Source organism: Eleutherodactylus coqui, chromosome 2, assembly GCF_035609145.1.
Source record: "Eleutherodactylus coqui strain aEleCoq1 chromosome 2, aEleCoq1.hap1, whole genome shotgun sequence".
NCBI lineage: Eukaryota > Metazoa > Chordata > Amphibia > Anura > Eleutherodactylidae > Eleutherodactylus > Eleutherodactylus coqui.
Window position 1 is genome coordinate 40,229,973 of NC_089838.1, and position 15,190 is coordinate 40,245,162.

Below are 15,190 nucleotides of genomic sequence, written 5' to 3' on the forward strand. Positions count from 1 at the left end.
GGGAGGGGAAGAGTGCTGCAGGCACTGCAAGCCTAGGATGAGATGCGTGAGAGAGCCCGGTGCAAGAGGAATGAGGATGAGGGGCGGGCGGTTCACAAGGCGATGCTATGCAAAAGATTTTAGATAGCAGCAAACGTATAGGGAAGATGCTGATGACTGGGGGGGGGAGAGGGGGAGGAGAGAGAGAGAGGAAGCGACCACAGGAAAGGGAGGGGTTAACTGTTAGTAAAAAAGAAGGAAGTGAAGGATTTCAGTCGGGACCAGGAGAAAGAAGAGTGAAGACGTGGACCCAGACGAGCTGCAGCATGGAAGAGTTGATGGAGCGGATCAACGATGTGGTGGCCAGCCAGGGCACTAGCTGGCTCGTGAAGATGGCCGAAGAATTATCGAGACCGCCTGCAGCGGAGGCCGGGGAAAGCAGTAATCCACCCGTGTTGCCCAGCAGCGAGGAGCCCAGGGGAAGACATGCCCGAAGCCGACCCGTTTTGCCCAGCAGCGAGGAGCCCAGGGGAAGACATGCCCAAAGCCAACCCGTTTTGCCCAGCAGCGATGAGCCCAGGGGAAGACCCGTCCGAAGGAGGAATCCACCCGCCCGTTTGAGCCCCAGCCCGGTGGTGAAGAGAGCAGTGCCAGTGAGGAGCCCCAGAACAGAAGGAGCGAGGAGGAGCGGTGCCGCGCGGTCGCAGCGCGACATGGAGGAAGCAGAGCCGATAGGACGTAGCCGGGTCAGCGACGGTGAGGTAGAAGGGAGAGACGGACTAACCTTCGGTGTGTCGGCGAGGCCAGGATCGGGTAAGTCCGGCGCGGGAGGAGGTGTTCCCGCGGCTGCCAGCAGAGCGAGGATGGCGATAATGGAGCGCTCCCCACGTGGCGCGGCAGGCGCGCGTAGGGATACGCCTGAGAGAAGTAGTCCCGGCCGCGGAGCGGCGGCAGCCGTTAGGAGGGAGATGCTGGTAAGTGCGTCTCCCTCATCGCGTTCGAGCAGCAGCGGGGGGGAAAGCAGGGGGAGGGAGGGGGCGAGCGCCGCACAGTGGGGGAGCAGGAGGGGGCTGAAGTCACAGCGCCACATGTTCGGGGCGCGGGAGGGGGAGGGGGGGGCCCAGCGGCAGCCATTATGAGGCGACAAATTGCCGCTCCGGAGCGCCAGCAGCCATAAGCCACCAAGCAACCCCCTATGATAGGCGCGATAGGCGCATGCAGGCCGCCGGCAGTAGTCATGAGCCGGCGGCCAGACACAGGCCCATAGCGCATGCCACCAGTCAGCGCGAGCGCTACGCTCCTGGCAGGAGGCAGGAGAATAGCAGGCAGCGGGATGCAACAGAAGAGAGTCAATCGGCGAGTGAGATGGAGGAGTTTAGCAGCGCGTCATCACCGGTAGCAGGAACAAGGAGGAGGAGGAGCAGAGTCACGCAGGCGGTGGCGCAGTTCAGTCGCTCAGAAGCGGTGTCGCAGAAAGTCAGACATGGCGGCCGAGGGGCGGCCGCCCAAACTGCACAATACCCTTGCTTACGCTCACCGGCTTTTTCCGCAGGTAGTGGTGAAGGAGCGAGATTGAGCAGATCGGGAGATGGAGTTTCGGCCTACGGGGCTGCAAAAATAAGGAGTCCGAGTGGCCGGGGTGTTACCAGCGGAGAACGACACGCGGCGCACCGACCTTACAGCCAATCAGCCCGCACCCAGCTTTCCCTTGGCGATGCCGGAGGACAACGAGGCGGGTGAGTCGGTGCAATTAAATAGAGTTTGGGATAATGTGCCCGGCGCAGGCCGGAAGGATGATTTTATGTCAGCTTTGAGAGCTCTGTGTGATAATTATGAGAAGGAGAAGGGACTACCAGTGTCCCATAAGCAACCGGGGAGGTCGGCCTTGCCCGAGGTTGGTGGTCCTTTACAAGGACGGAAGAGTCTGCCTACGGGGGCAGGAGTGAGTGATGGTTTTAAATTAGCGGATTCGCTTTTTTGTGGTGTAGCCCCGCTGGATGCCGGGCTGGAGGACGAAGTGGTGAGTAAAATAATAAACGGTGGTTACGTGGACATTTGGTCACTGTTGTCGGCTGAACATGTGTCAGTCGACAAGGAACGTTTTTCAGAACGTGGAGGCGAGAAAAAACCCAAGGTTGCTAAAACTTTTGGGAACTGGCTACAGGCCTTTTTGATGCTGGCGCACGTCGTGTGCCGTCAGTATCCTCAGAAAGGGCCCGAGATGCTTGTGTACATCAACACGATCCACAGTGCATATAAGTTGCACGGGGGTCGGCTTGGTGGAGATACGACGAAGATTTTCGTTGCAGGATCTCGGGCTCCGACAGTATCAGCTGGGCAACGAAGGCTACAGACGTGTGGATCCAGCTGATACTGGCTCAGAAACCGACGAGATCTAGCTTTCATGGAACGGCCACAGGCGCCGGCGGACAGCAGACTCCTGTGGCCCCTAAGCCATCTGGATCATGCTGGGCCTTCAACGAGGGCCACTGCCGTTTCCAGGCATCGTGCAAATTTAGACACGAATGCTCTATTTGCGGCGGGTCGCATACAGCGATGCGATGTTTTCGGCGTCAACGAGCGGCGGGACTTCCCGGCACAGGGGCGAACGCCGGTGAGCGTTCAGTACCTGGAGCCGTGGCTCGACCGGTACCCACGGAGACCGGAAGCAAGCCTGCTTAGGGCGGGTTTCGCTGAAGGTTTCTTCATCCCGCATTCTAACGTTTCTGCTGCGTCATTTTGCCAAAATTTAAAATCCGCTCGCGATAACAAAGAGTTAGTGCTTGAAAAGTTGTTAAAGGAAGTAGAGTTGGGACGAATGGCGGGGCCATTTCTGGAGCCGCCTTTCAGCAACTTGCGGGTTTCTCCTTTGGGCCTAGTACCAAAGAAAGAAACTGGCAAGTTTAGACTCATACACCATTTATCATACCCGTCCGGGGAATCCGTTAACGACGGGATAGCAAAGGAGCAAGCGGCGGTGTCATATGCATCATTTGATGGGGCAGTTGAGTTGGTTAGAAAGGCGGGCAGAGGTGCATGGTTAGCGAAAGCCGATATAGAATCGGCTTTCCGCCTCTTGCCGGTGCACCCACAGTGCTTCCATCTGCTGGGGTGCAAAATTGAGGACCAGTTTTTTGTGGATATGTGCCTGCCAATGGGCTGCTCGATCTCTTGTTATTATTTCGAGGTTTTCAGCTCCTTTTTGGAGTGGATGTTAAAGGTTGAGACGGGCAGCGCATCGGTTTTGCACTATCTAGACGATTTTCTTTTTGTTGGACAAGCTAATTCGACGGTTTGCGAGTTTTTACTTTCGTCTTTTCGTTCTTTAATGCGTAAGGCAGGTGTGCCATTGTCAGTTGAGAAAACAGTGGGCCCAGTGTCAAGGCTAAGTTTTTTAGGTATCGAAATTGACACGGTGGAGATGATTTTCCGCTTGCCCGATGATAAGGTGGCGCGTTTGCGGCAAGCAGTGGATTTGGTGGGCAGTTCGCGGAAAGTTACACTTCACCAGCTGCAAGTTCTGTTAGGTTTAATTAATTTCGCGTGCAAGGTCATTCCGATGGGACGAGCTTTCTCTCGGCGGTTGTCATTGGCAACAAGAGGGGCAAGAGAGCCCCATCATTTTATCAGAGTGTCGAAAGGAATGAAGTTGGACTTGCATGTATGGAGAGTGTTCCTCGGTTCTTTCAACGGCCAGGTTATATGCCCGGAGGATGAGAGGCAAAACGAGGAGATCGGTTTGGTGTCGGATGCAGCTGGATCACATGGTTTTGGAGTTCTATTTGGTAACCGGTGGTGTTGCGCTGCTTGGCCAAGTTCTTGGAAGCAGAAGCAATGGGTAAAAAATGTGGCACTTTTGGAGATATTCCCGTTAATGGTGGCAATGGAGATTTGGGGCCTGAGGTTGGCCAATAAGAATATCTGTTTCTGGTCCGATAACCAGTCGGTGGTACAGGTGGTAAACAGGCAATCGTCGTCATCAACGTTGGTGCTGGCGGCATTACGCCATTTGGTTCTACGGTGTTTACAGCACAACGTAAGATTTAAAGCACGATATGTACCGGGTTATTTGAATGCTACTGCTGATGCTCTTTCTTGCTTTCAGATGTCAACATTCAGGGAGCTGCACCCGACGGCGGAGGTCGAGGGGGTATGTTGCCCTGCTTTCTTGTGGGAAATGATAGAAGAGAGCTATTAGCTCTCGTAAAGATGTCAGTTTCAAGTACCACATGGAGACGGTATAATAACGTATGGAAAGAGTGGATAGCGGCAGCGGGTGGAAAGTTTCCTTCGGAAGAAAGAGCGAAGGCGGTAACTTTAGACACATTAGCGGCAATGCGTAAAAAGGGGGCGTCGGCGGACGCGGCCAAAAAACAGTTGACGGCGGTGGCCTTTTTACTGCGGTTACACGGGTCGAGGAATGTAACTAAAGATTTCGTTTTTGGACAGATTATTAAAGGGTGGAAGAAGGACAAAGTAATTAAGAACGGAAGGAGACCGATCACGTTTAAATTGCTAAATGCTATATTGGAAGTACTGGGAGAGGTTTGCGAGGAGGGCTCCGAGGTGGAGCTTTTCCGCGTGGCCTTCGTAATTGCCTTTTTCGCAGCATTGCGGATTGGGGAATTAGTGTCAGCGAGTAAAATTAGACCTGGGGGACTGATGTACGGAGACGTGTTAGTTGACGGAGACTGCATTAAAATTGGCGTTCGGAGATCAAAAACAGATGTTTACGGGGTTGGAGAATGGATCAGGATAGGCAAATTGGGAACAAAATGGTGTCCGGTAATTTTGATAACGGGGTTTTTGGAACGACACTGCGGAACGGGCCCGTTTTTGAAGCATGCGTCGGGCCTCCCGTTAACCAAATACCAGTTCACGGCGGTCATGCGCGGTAGTCTGAATAAATTGGGCCTCAACCCAAAGGATTTCGGATCACACTCGTTTAGGATAGGGGCTGCGACGTCCGCTTTTTCGTGCGGCATGGGTATCGAGGGCATTAAAAGAGTGGGTCGCTGGAGATCAGATGCGTACAGGTCTTATGTGCGACCGGACCTTAGAGTTTTCATATAAGTTATACATTGGTTGTGATGTTTCTTTTCGGTGTATGTTTTCTTTATTTATTTACAGTTACGGATTGGTCGGTATGGGTGATAGGCCACTCATATATATACTGGGCCGAGAGGAGAGCCAGAGATAGGCCTATCGGAGGCAATTTAGGCCTCAATATTCCAGTACATTGGAGAGGGATTAGAGGTTTGCAATGGCCCAGGCTGCTCCAGGAGGTATTGAGAATCAGCAGTTGGGAGAATGATAAAGTAATACTAGTCATTCATGCAGGAGGAAATGACCTCGGAAAAATAAAAGTAGCGGAGCTCATTTCCCTGATGAAAGAGGACATTTATCGTTTTAAACTGTTCTTTAAGCGGATGATAATTGTCTGGTCAGACATAGTGGCCAGAAGAATCTGGAGGGAAGCGCGAGATAACGAGGCGATTGAGCAAGTACGGAGAACGGTTAACTTCAGGATATCGAAGCACGTGCAAGCCTTGGGCGGAATAGCCATCCGTCATTGGGAGCTGGAGAGAAGAGAGCGCGGGATGATGCGGGGTGACGGGGTTCATCTTAGTGAGATAGGGTTAGATATTTTCCTGTCTAGATTGCAGGATGGGGTGGAGTCGGCATTATTGCTGGCATGTGGGGGGCGGAGTGCAGCATAGAAATATGCTGCATCCTTCGTGGCGGTAGTTAGGACTTCCATGCCAGCTAGGAAGGGTAGGGCTTTACAGGCCGTTAAGGGCCTTCTTATGCCACAGTATACAAGAACAAGTTTCAGTGAAAAAATGGACATTTAATTTGGCATGGAAGGTAAAGAGAAAGTGATTTACGTTTGAAATAAAGTTTATATGGTTAAATAAAGGCTGTGGCCTACCCACAACAAGCCAGCAGATGTTGTACGTATTATTTGTTTATTGGGGAGCTAAAGTAAGTGTTAAGTCCCCCCAGTCTAAATCCACCGCATTGCATTGTGTGTTCTTGCAGAAGGCTGCCTGAGCTTGCTGAAAATGCTGCTCCATTTTTAAAGGTTGGCCCAAGCCTTCCTGATGTTTCATGCCCCACCAGGCATAAGGCTTTGCGTATTAGCATTCCCAAATGAGAAGAACTGAACTGACCTACCTACCTATTCCTCTCCATGGAAGAATTGAACCTACGTTTTTTTTTTATTCAATAGTAGAATTTTTGTAGGCTGCTGTCTCCCTCTTGTGGGCCAAATTAAAAAGGGGCTCCCTTAAAAATAAACATTTTTCAGCTCCTGTGGCTTTTCGGGGGAGATGCAGGAGGACACATCTGCCCACTTCCAGCTGCAGCAGAGACTGCCTTAAGATGGCCGCCAAGCTCTGGCATTTATAGTTCTATATTGCCCGTGTCACAATAGACTGATGACATCACAATGTTGAAACGTTGTCATGTCTATGCATTGAATGAAGAAATATGTCCTTTTAAAGGAAACGTGCATTGGACGTTTTTGCACCCCAAATGCTGCGCCATCTTTAAAGGTTGGCCTGAGCCTTCCTGACGTTTCATGCACTACCAGGCATAAGGCCTTGCCCATAAGCATTCCCCAAATGACAAGAACTGAACCAACCTACCTGCCTACCTACCTACCTATTCCTGTCCATGGAAGAATTGAACCTACCTTTTTTTTAAATGCTACAGCCGCGGACAATTAGATTTTTGTAGGCTGCTGTCTCCCCCTTGTGGGCTTAATTAAATAGGTGCTCTGTTAAAAATAAAAATTATCCAGCTCCTGTGACTTCTCGGGGGAGATACAGGAGGACACATCTGCCCACTTCCAGCTGCAGCAGAGACTGCCTTAAGATGGCCGCCAACTCTGGCGTTTATAGTTCTATACTGCCCGTGTCACAATACACTGATGACATCACAATGTAGTCTCAACTGCCAGACAGCTGGGCTCATTAGCATACAGTGTGTATGCATGTCTGTTTATCTGTCTATCTATCTATTTATCTATCTATCAATATATTATATAATATAATCATAAAGACTATTATTAATCAATATAGAGGATAGAAACTACATATAATATATTATAAATATTTATTTAAATATTATAATTAATTTATATATATTTATAATCTATCTATAATCTAGATATAATCCATATCTATAATTCACAGCCTTCCATCATTCCGAGGTTGGTATAATGCTAGAGTGTAGGGTGATAAGTTAATTTCTTGAAAGCGCTGCGGAATAAATTGGTGCTTTACAAATAGCAAGATTTATTTTTATATATAATCCATATCTATAGTTATGTATGGTGGGAAAAAGGCCTGCTGTACGTTTAAATCCTTCAGCCTTTGTTGAGGGTGATGATGATGATGATGATGATGATAATAATAATCTATCATTATTCTTAATAGTGCTATTAATGTCAACCCAGGGAAAAAGTTCCGTTCTTCCCCACTCGAAATACGACCAGCCAAAGCGATCCCTCGGAGCGACGCACCTTCAGAGGGAAACTAGTGATTGTAAAGTAATCACCTGCTGAACCATCCTGCAAAAGGAGGGAGGGGAAGAGTGCTGCAGGCACTGCAAGCCTAGGATGAGATGCGTGAGAGAGCCCGGTGCAAGAGGAATGAGGATGAGGGGCGGGCGGTTCACAAGGCGATGCTATGCAAAAGATTTTAAATCCACCGCATTGCATTGTGTGTTCTTGCAGAAGGCTGCCTGAGCTTGCTGAAAATGCTGCTCCATTTTTAAAGGTTGGCCCAAGCCTTCCTGATGTTTCATGCCCCACCAGGCATAAGGCTTTGCGTATAAGCATTCCCAAATGAGAAGAACTGAACTGACCTACCTACCTATTCCTCTCCATGGAAGAATTGAACCTACGTTTTTTTTTTTATTCAATAGTAGAATTTTTGTAGGCTGCTGTCTCCCTCTTGTGGGCCAAATTAAAAAGGGGCTCCCTTAAAAATAAACATTTTTCAGCTCCTGTGGCTTTTCGGGGGAGATGCAGGAGGACACATCTGCCCACTTCCAGCTGCAGCAGAGACTGCCTTAAGATGGCCGCCAAGCTCTGGCATTTATAGTTCTATATTGCCCGTGTCACAATAGACTGATGACATCACAATGTTGAAACGTTGTCATGTCTATGCATTGAATGAAGAAATATGTCCTTTTAAAGGAAACGTGCATTGGACGTTTTTGCACCCCAAATGCTGCGCCATCTTTAAAGGTTGGCCTGAGCCTTCCTGACGTTTCATGCACTACCAGGCATAAGGCCTTGCCCATAAGCATTCCCCAAATGACAAGAACTGAACCAACCTACCTGCCTACCTACCTACCTATTCCTGTCAATGGAAGAATTGAACCTACCTTTTTTTTAAATGCTACAGCCGCGGACAATTAGATTTTTGTAGGCCGCTGTCTCCCCCTTGTGGGCTTAATTAAATAGGTGCTCTGTTAAAAATAAAAATTATCCAGCTCCTGTGACTTCTCGGGGGAGATACAGGAGGACACATCTGCCCACTTCCAGCTGCAGCAGAGACTGCCTTAAGATGGCCGCCAACTCTGGCGTTTATAGTTCTATACTGCCCGTGTCACAATACACTGATGACATCACAATGTAGTCTCAACTGCCAGACAGCTGGGCTCATTAGCATACAGTGTGTATGCATGTCTGTGTATCTGTCTATCTATCTATTTATCTATTGTGAGGGTTATGAACATATTAATGTATATATGTATGTATCTTTATACGTTTCCGGAGGCTGTAGGCCTAAATTGTACACTCTATTCTGTGTCCTATAAAAAGCTCTGCTAAAATGCTTGTACATTTAGGCTAGTACTTAATTAAGTAGAGGTGTAATCTTAAATGTCCATCATGTCTCCAAGATCTTGTTTATCTCGTTACACTGATCAAAAGGTTGTATGGAATGCTTTGTTTCTTACTGCTGTCTAGGTAGGGCATGTGATTAGAATGTAGAGTGTGATGATAATCAGGGTACCAGACACGATGTCTACATACAAACAAATAAAGCATTGTTTATAGAGAAGACAAAATTATGTACCAGTAAAACAGGTCAACCTCTGTAACACTAGCCTACTGATACGCCTACTATTTTTTGTATAAGAAAGACAATGTACACAATAAACTCAGATTGCTTCTAGACACAGGCCTGATCTCTGTGTTTCATAGCTTTCTCATGGCGGCCGCCATAATCCCTGATTTGGAGCCCCACAGCATATTGACGGAACATTGAATTCCCTAACAGTAATTGGCGCCCGATCGCGGGGCTTGATGGAACAAGAGGACCACCTACACCTCGAACCCCCCCGGACCCAGATGGGATAAGGAGCCACTCGGAACCACGGATTGACAAAAACTGCGCAGTAAGGTAAGGTTTTATCTTGCCACAATCTATCCGTGCTTCCTGGCTGCTCCTTTCCTGTCCGAGGGGTAAGAAGTGCATGCCTCTTATAAATCTTCAAGCTTTTAAGAATTCATATGGTGGGCTGAATATGCTGTGCGGGTGTTTAACTGTTATTGTCTTTATTTGTTACTTTGCATGGTCAGTGTACAGAATATGATACCCTATTGCCAATCTCTGGAAGGCATGGTATAACTTATACCAGGGAAGCCTAAAATTTTCAGGGGATAAAACCCCTGATGGGATCCTCTTATTAACATAAGAGAAGTAGTAGAGATGAGGTAAAATATGCAGGGTGAGGAAGTACAGAATATGAAACCCGCTTGCCGATCTCTGGAAGGCATGGTATAAATTGTACCAGGGAAGCCTAAAATTTTCAGGGGATAAAATCCCTGATGGGATCCTCTTATAGGTATAAGAGAAGTAGTTGAGACGGGGGGAAATAAGCAGGGTTGGGAGGTACCGACACTTTTAGACAAGTGAGGAAGTACTGACACTTAAAAAAAAAAAAAAAAAAAAGTACTGACACTTAGTAACTGACATGCAAATGTTTTTGTCTTTATGTGTGTGTATAAATGGAAGGACCTGTATGAGAGTTAGACTGTGTTATATGGTGTATACTGTCCGGTAACCAGAAACGAAATGAAGCAAAAATGACCAAATGCTGAGCCAGACCATAGGGGGTGGAGCTAGGTGATGTAAGGAGATGGGAGGGAAAAACAATAGGAACAGGTCTTGCTCCACCCTACACACAGTCCAGCCTAGGTGAGAAGTGTGTCTCCATTTTAAGTGGATGTTGGTGTATATATATGTATATTGTGGTAATGTATAGAGTGAAGGTCACTCTTAGACTCCATGTTAAGTCTCTCACTTGAACAAATGGAGTGACCAAAGGAGGGGCATCTAATTTTATTCCTGAGACTAGTTGTGTGAGATAATAGCCCAGGATTACCACAGTGTATATATGTATATACAGATTCGTGGAATATGTGGAATTCAAAAATATTGAGTTGTGTTAATTTGAATATTATTGAATCAAGATATTAATATGAGATAATTGTGTACTTGAAACACCTGATAAGTACTTTAGTCAAATTAATAACAAAAGTTCTATTTAAAGTGTATCTCACTTTCAATTAACAACAGTATTTTATTTGAAGAGTGTATAAAGAAAATAATAATAAAAATAATAAGCCTCTTGGTGTACATAAACCGCCAGCCATTGTCCATACTGCTGGTAAAGAGGATAAGGTGCGGAAGACTGCACAGAAAAATAGTGAAACAAACAATTGTTTTATGTGTGTGAAAGAATAAAAATTATAAGCCTCTTGGTGTACATAAACCGCCAGCCATTGTCCATACTACTGGTAAAGAGGATAAGGTGTGAAAGATAGCTAAAGAAATTGGCAAATGAATATTGGTCCCCATCCCACTTATTAGGGTCCCAATCAACTACAGTATGATCCTTTTATAGTGTCTTACTCTCTATAAAGCGTAATTTGAACTAAGTCTTGCTCCTTGCAGCAATATATATTAATGGCGCTGTGAACAGGATTACGCAGAGAGTAATACACTAGTTTGTTTTAAAGGAAAATTTTGATAAACTGATAGTTGAAGAATTTCTTGTGATAATCTGGCATAGTGTGAAAATGTCGCTGTTTAAGAAAATCCGCAATAGTACGAAAATGTCGGTAGCTAAGAACAAAGAAGTGTCCGATGAATTGTTAATAATGCCAGGGTGGAATAAAGCCCCCTATAATATATTGGCCGCTGAGTGGTCGCAGTGTGGTGAATATCAGTATGTGGGTAGAAATGGGCATAAGTTGTATTGTGTTTGTCATTGGGTAGCCTATTCTGAGCAAATTGTGTAAAAACCGCGGTACTAAGAGTTTTTCTTATCTATACATAATTCGCTCATTATTGGAAGTCTGGTGTACAGTAAATACAATCCCAATTTCTACTTCACATATTATCAGTCCGTATAGGAATGAATAAAACCCCCCTTAGTGAGTGTGAATTTGCAGTTTTTGTAAGGTGGGGGCAAGTGTATTACACTCTAAGTTCATTTTGAATAGTCAGCCCAGGTTATTTGCACAATAGAAGATGGTCACAGGCAGTGGAACCAGTTATACAGCTATTTGTCTGGAGAAGTTTCTGTGTTCTATAGAAGATAAGATACATTTCAAAGGGTGGAGTACTGGGCTTTAGAAGACCTACTTGTCTTTGCAAAGAAATCTGAATTAAGAATTGGTTATATTTGGCTACACAGGAAGTATGTTGTATTATATATATATATATATACACTGTTCAGTAGCTGAAAATGAAATGAGAAAAGAATTCAAAGATGTTCTCTCATTGTCGGGTCAGTTCCCTCTTTCACCTCCACCCCCTCCTTCATCTCAATTCCAACCGTCTCCTCCTCACCCTATGCCAAGTCATCCACTCCAAGGTCAAACATTGGACTGGAGGGATGGACCTGCTGGCATTGTGGACAACAGAACCCGGATTGGAGAGAGAGCTGCCCTGCTTGCGGAGCTCCTCGGTGCAAACCGGTTATGCCTATGCTCACTAGATCCTAGGCTAGTGAGTGAAAGCATGAGAAGGAGGACAAGGAGGAGATGCAGGAGTATATGTAAAACAGGGAAGGCAGCGGGAACTATAATCTAAAATTATGTGAAAGACTATTGTGACACAGATTGGGATAAAATTAAACATAGAGAATTGAGAAGTGGTAAAATATTTTTAATTTGTCTGAAACATCGGGGAAAAAGAAAAAAAAAAAATTGAGAGAATCCTCCTTGTCTCTTTCTAATATCACACAAAGAGAAGGAAGAAAGTGTAAAACAATTCTATGCCCCCCTTCAACAACGTTTGTCAGATCTGGGATATAGGGGCATAGAAAAGATGGGCAAACATGTACTTAGTATGGCCTTTGTAGAAGGTCTATTGGAATCCCTAAGGTCATAGATAATAAGCCAGAGTGGAGACAGTCTGAATCTCCGGCCCTTTTTCAGACAAAAGGGCATTTATGTAACTGTCCTGCAGGCTTGGACTCCGCCTGAGGGGACTGTGCTGTTGCAATATGTTAATGACTTTCCAGCTTTGTGCTGAGGATCTGAAACATGTCAATCTGCATCTATTTCTCTTCTAAAAAAAATTTTTAGCAGAAAATGGCTGCAAGGCTTAAAAAGGAAAAATTACAGCTTTGTAAACAAAAGGTTGTTGTCTAGCTCAAGAAGGCAGACATCTCACAGAACGACGCAGGGCTGCAGTTCAAGCCATTTCTGTATCTTCTTCTGCTGCCAAAGCTTCGCACCTTTTTGGGACTTGTCTCATACTGCCGTCCCTGGCCTTTCATGCGACAGCAGTATTGACGCAAAAACATGGAGGACGTCCACGGTCACTTGGGTATTACTCCGGTAGCCCGAGGAGCCCCCTCCTGTGTCTGTGCGGTGGCAGCAGTACAAGTAAGGGTTGACAAATCTTCTGAGTTGGTCCTGGACTACCCCCTAGTGGTTCTCACCCCTCATGACATCCAGAGTATACTCACTCAAGTACAACCTAAACACCTGTCTCTAGCTTGTCAAATAAGGTTGCAATGTGCTTTGCTCATGCCCCCCCTTTAATATTTCTTTTCAATGGTGAACCCGGCTACTCTTCTTCCAATCGAGTATCCTGTTTCAAATGGGGGAGGGGGAGGCATAGGTGATCAAATGGGGGAGGGGGATGCATAGGTGATCTATGTATTACAGATCAGCTATTTTTAAAAATTTTTGCAAATAAGAACGTGATCTATTTGGAATAGAATATCAGCATGATTGTCTAGCATTGATGCAACAAGAAAAGTTTAAGTTTTAAAGAGTTATTGAAACCCCTTGTTAATACATATTTTGAGTTGTTTTTATAGATGGTACCAGGGTGATTGATGACTCCACACCAGATATGCAGTGTTCACACAACAAGATCTCTAAAAGCAGAATGCCTCCGCATGTCTCAGTACAAGAAGCGGAACTGAAGGCCCTCACTGAGGCGTGTAGAGTGACAGAAGGTAACCATTTACACTGACTCCTGGTATGTATTCGGCATAGATCATGGTTACGGCCCAATATGGAAGGCCAGACATTTTTAAACTTCTGTAGGACAACCCATTGAGAATGGTGTAGCAGTACAGAACCTTATGAAAGCCCTACTCCTACCAGACAAAGTAGCAATCCTGAAGGTGAAAGCTCATACTAAAGCCAACAGTGCAGAAGCAAAAGGCAACGCCCTAGCAGACTTCAGCGCAGACAGCGGCCCTCAAGCCGTGGAAGAAAGAAGAAAAGAAGATACTGACCGCACAAGTCAGAGACTATGATTTGGACTTTGATAAAAATTTGAACATTGATGTACTAAAGACATTACAGTCACAAGCCAGCAAAGAAGAAAAAGATAAATGGACTAATATGGGAGCAGTAGAACAGGGTGGCGTATGGCAAACAGTCAGTAACTTGCCTACCACGATCCCTGTACCCCATGATGGCCCAGCTGATCCATGGAAAGACTCACCTATCGAAGGCAGCTATGTTACCTACGCTTGAGAGAGAAAGGGTTGCCCCCTGGGTTCTTTGTAGCTGCTACATCATTTGTCCAGTTTTGCATGAGCTATGCCGTAAGCAACAGGGTAGAAGTAAATTGACCACAAAGGCACTTGCCAGGACCACTCTACCCATTTCAGGGATTGCAAATTGACAACATTCAGCTCCCACGTGTTGGGAAGTATGAATATGTGCTTGTTGTTGATGTTTTTCAGGTTGGAGGCGTACCCTGTTACAAAAGTAAATGAGCAGGTAACCGAAAAGAAGCTCATGAATAAGGTAATCTGCAGATACGGGGTACCAGAGGTAATCGAGTCAGATAGAGGTACACATTTCACAGGTGAAATAATGCAACACTTCATGTCTGCCCTGGGTAACTCCCAGGCATTTGACACCCCTTATCATCCACAAAGAGCCAGAAAACCATATTGCATTATAATATTTCTCTTCAGGCAATGAAACCCTGCACCAGAGGAAAACGAAAATGGTATGATACCCTATTAGAGGGAATTGGTACAGGTGTAGGGGTTCTGAACTCTATAGATTTAGAGGTGATGAAGAATAAAATGGCTGGGGTAGGACAGGATGTTTCTAGATTGATAAATGTTCAGGCACAATGCATGCCTTCCTTGTTCCTCCCCCGATGTCTTGCATTAGGATATGATAAGGATGTATTAACGCTTTTTAATTTGGTTTTGCGGTTTAAAAGGATTTGTTTGTAAATATGAGTAAATTCATGAACTATACACAATGTAGCCTGCAATATGTATATATGATTCACGAGAGGGACAAAGCGGTCAGATGTGATGACAAATAATGAAAAATTGTGGAGAAATATTCTCAATAATGTAATTCCAGTAGCATCTTGGATACGGCCCGGGGCTGATGGTATAGAATGCTCTGACGAGTATAGCACTGGAGAAATGACTTTTTATGATGTAAAGGACACAAGCCTGATGTGTAAGTCTGTAGTACTACCTGTGGTGTTCGGACCGCCTCTATATGCTTTACAATATTGGTTGCCCAAGTTCACAGGTATGATGATTTATAGTGAAAATAAAACCCATGGCATAGAGAACTGTGAAGAAACACTGGATGGCCTAGTATGCGGACGGAGTACAGCCGCATATGAGCCATGTTTCCAGCAGCCTTCAGTCAGCATATGTGATTGGACGGTGTTACCTG

The 15,190-nt window shown here is 45.9% G+C and overlaps 1 protein-coding gene across 1 annotated transcript; it reads left to right on the top strand.

The window, feature by feature from the left end:
• The first annotated feature begins 1,679 nt into the window (after positions 1-1,679).
• Positions 1,680-5,798, top strand: LOC136610504 (uncharacterized). Its single transcript, XM_066589736.1, has 2 exons — positions 1,680-1,715; positions 4,085-5,798. Exons 1-2 carry the CDS (start codon positions 1,694-1,696, stop codon positions 5,050-5,052), a joined length of 990 nt encoding a protein of 329 aa, XP_066445833.1. The 5' UTR covers positions 1,680-1,693; the 3' UTR covers positions 5,053-5,798.
• The last annotated feature ends 9,392 nt before the right edge of the window (positions 5,799-15,190 follow it).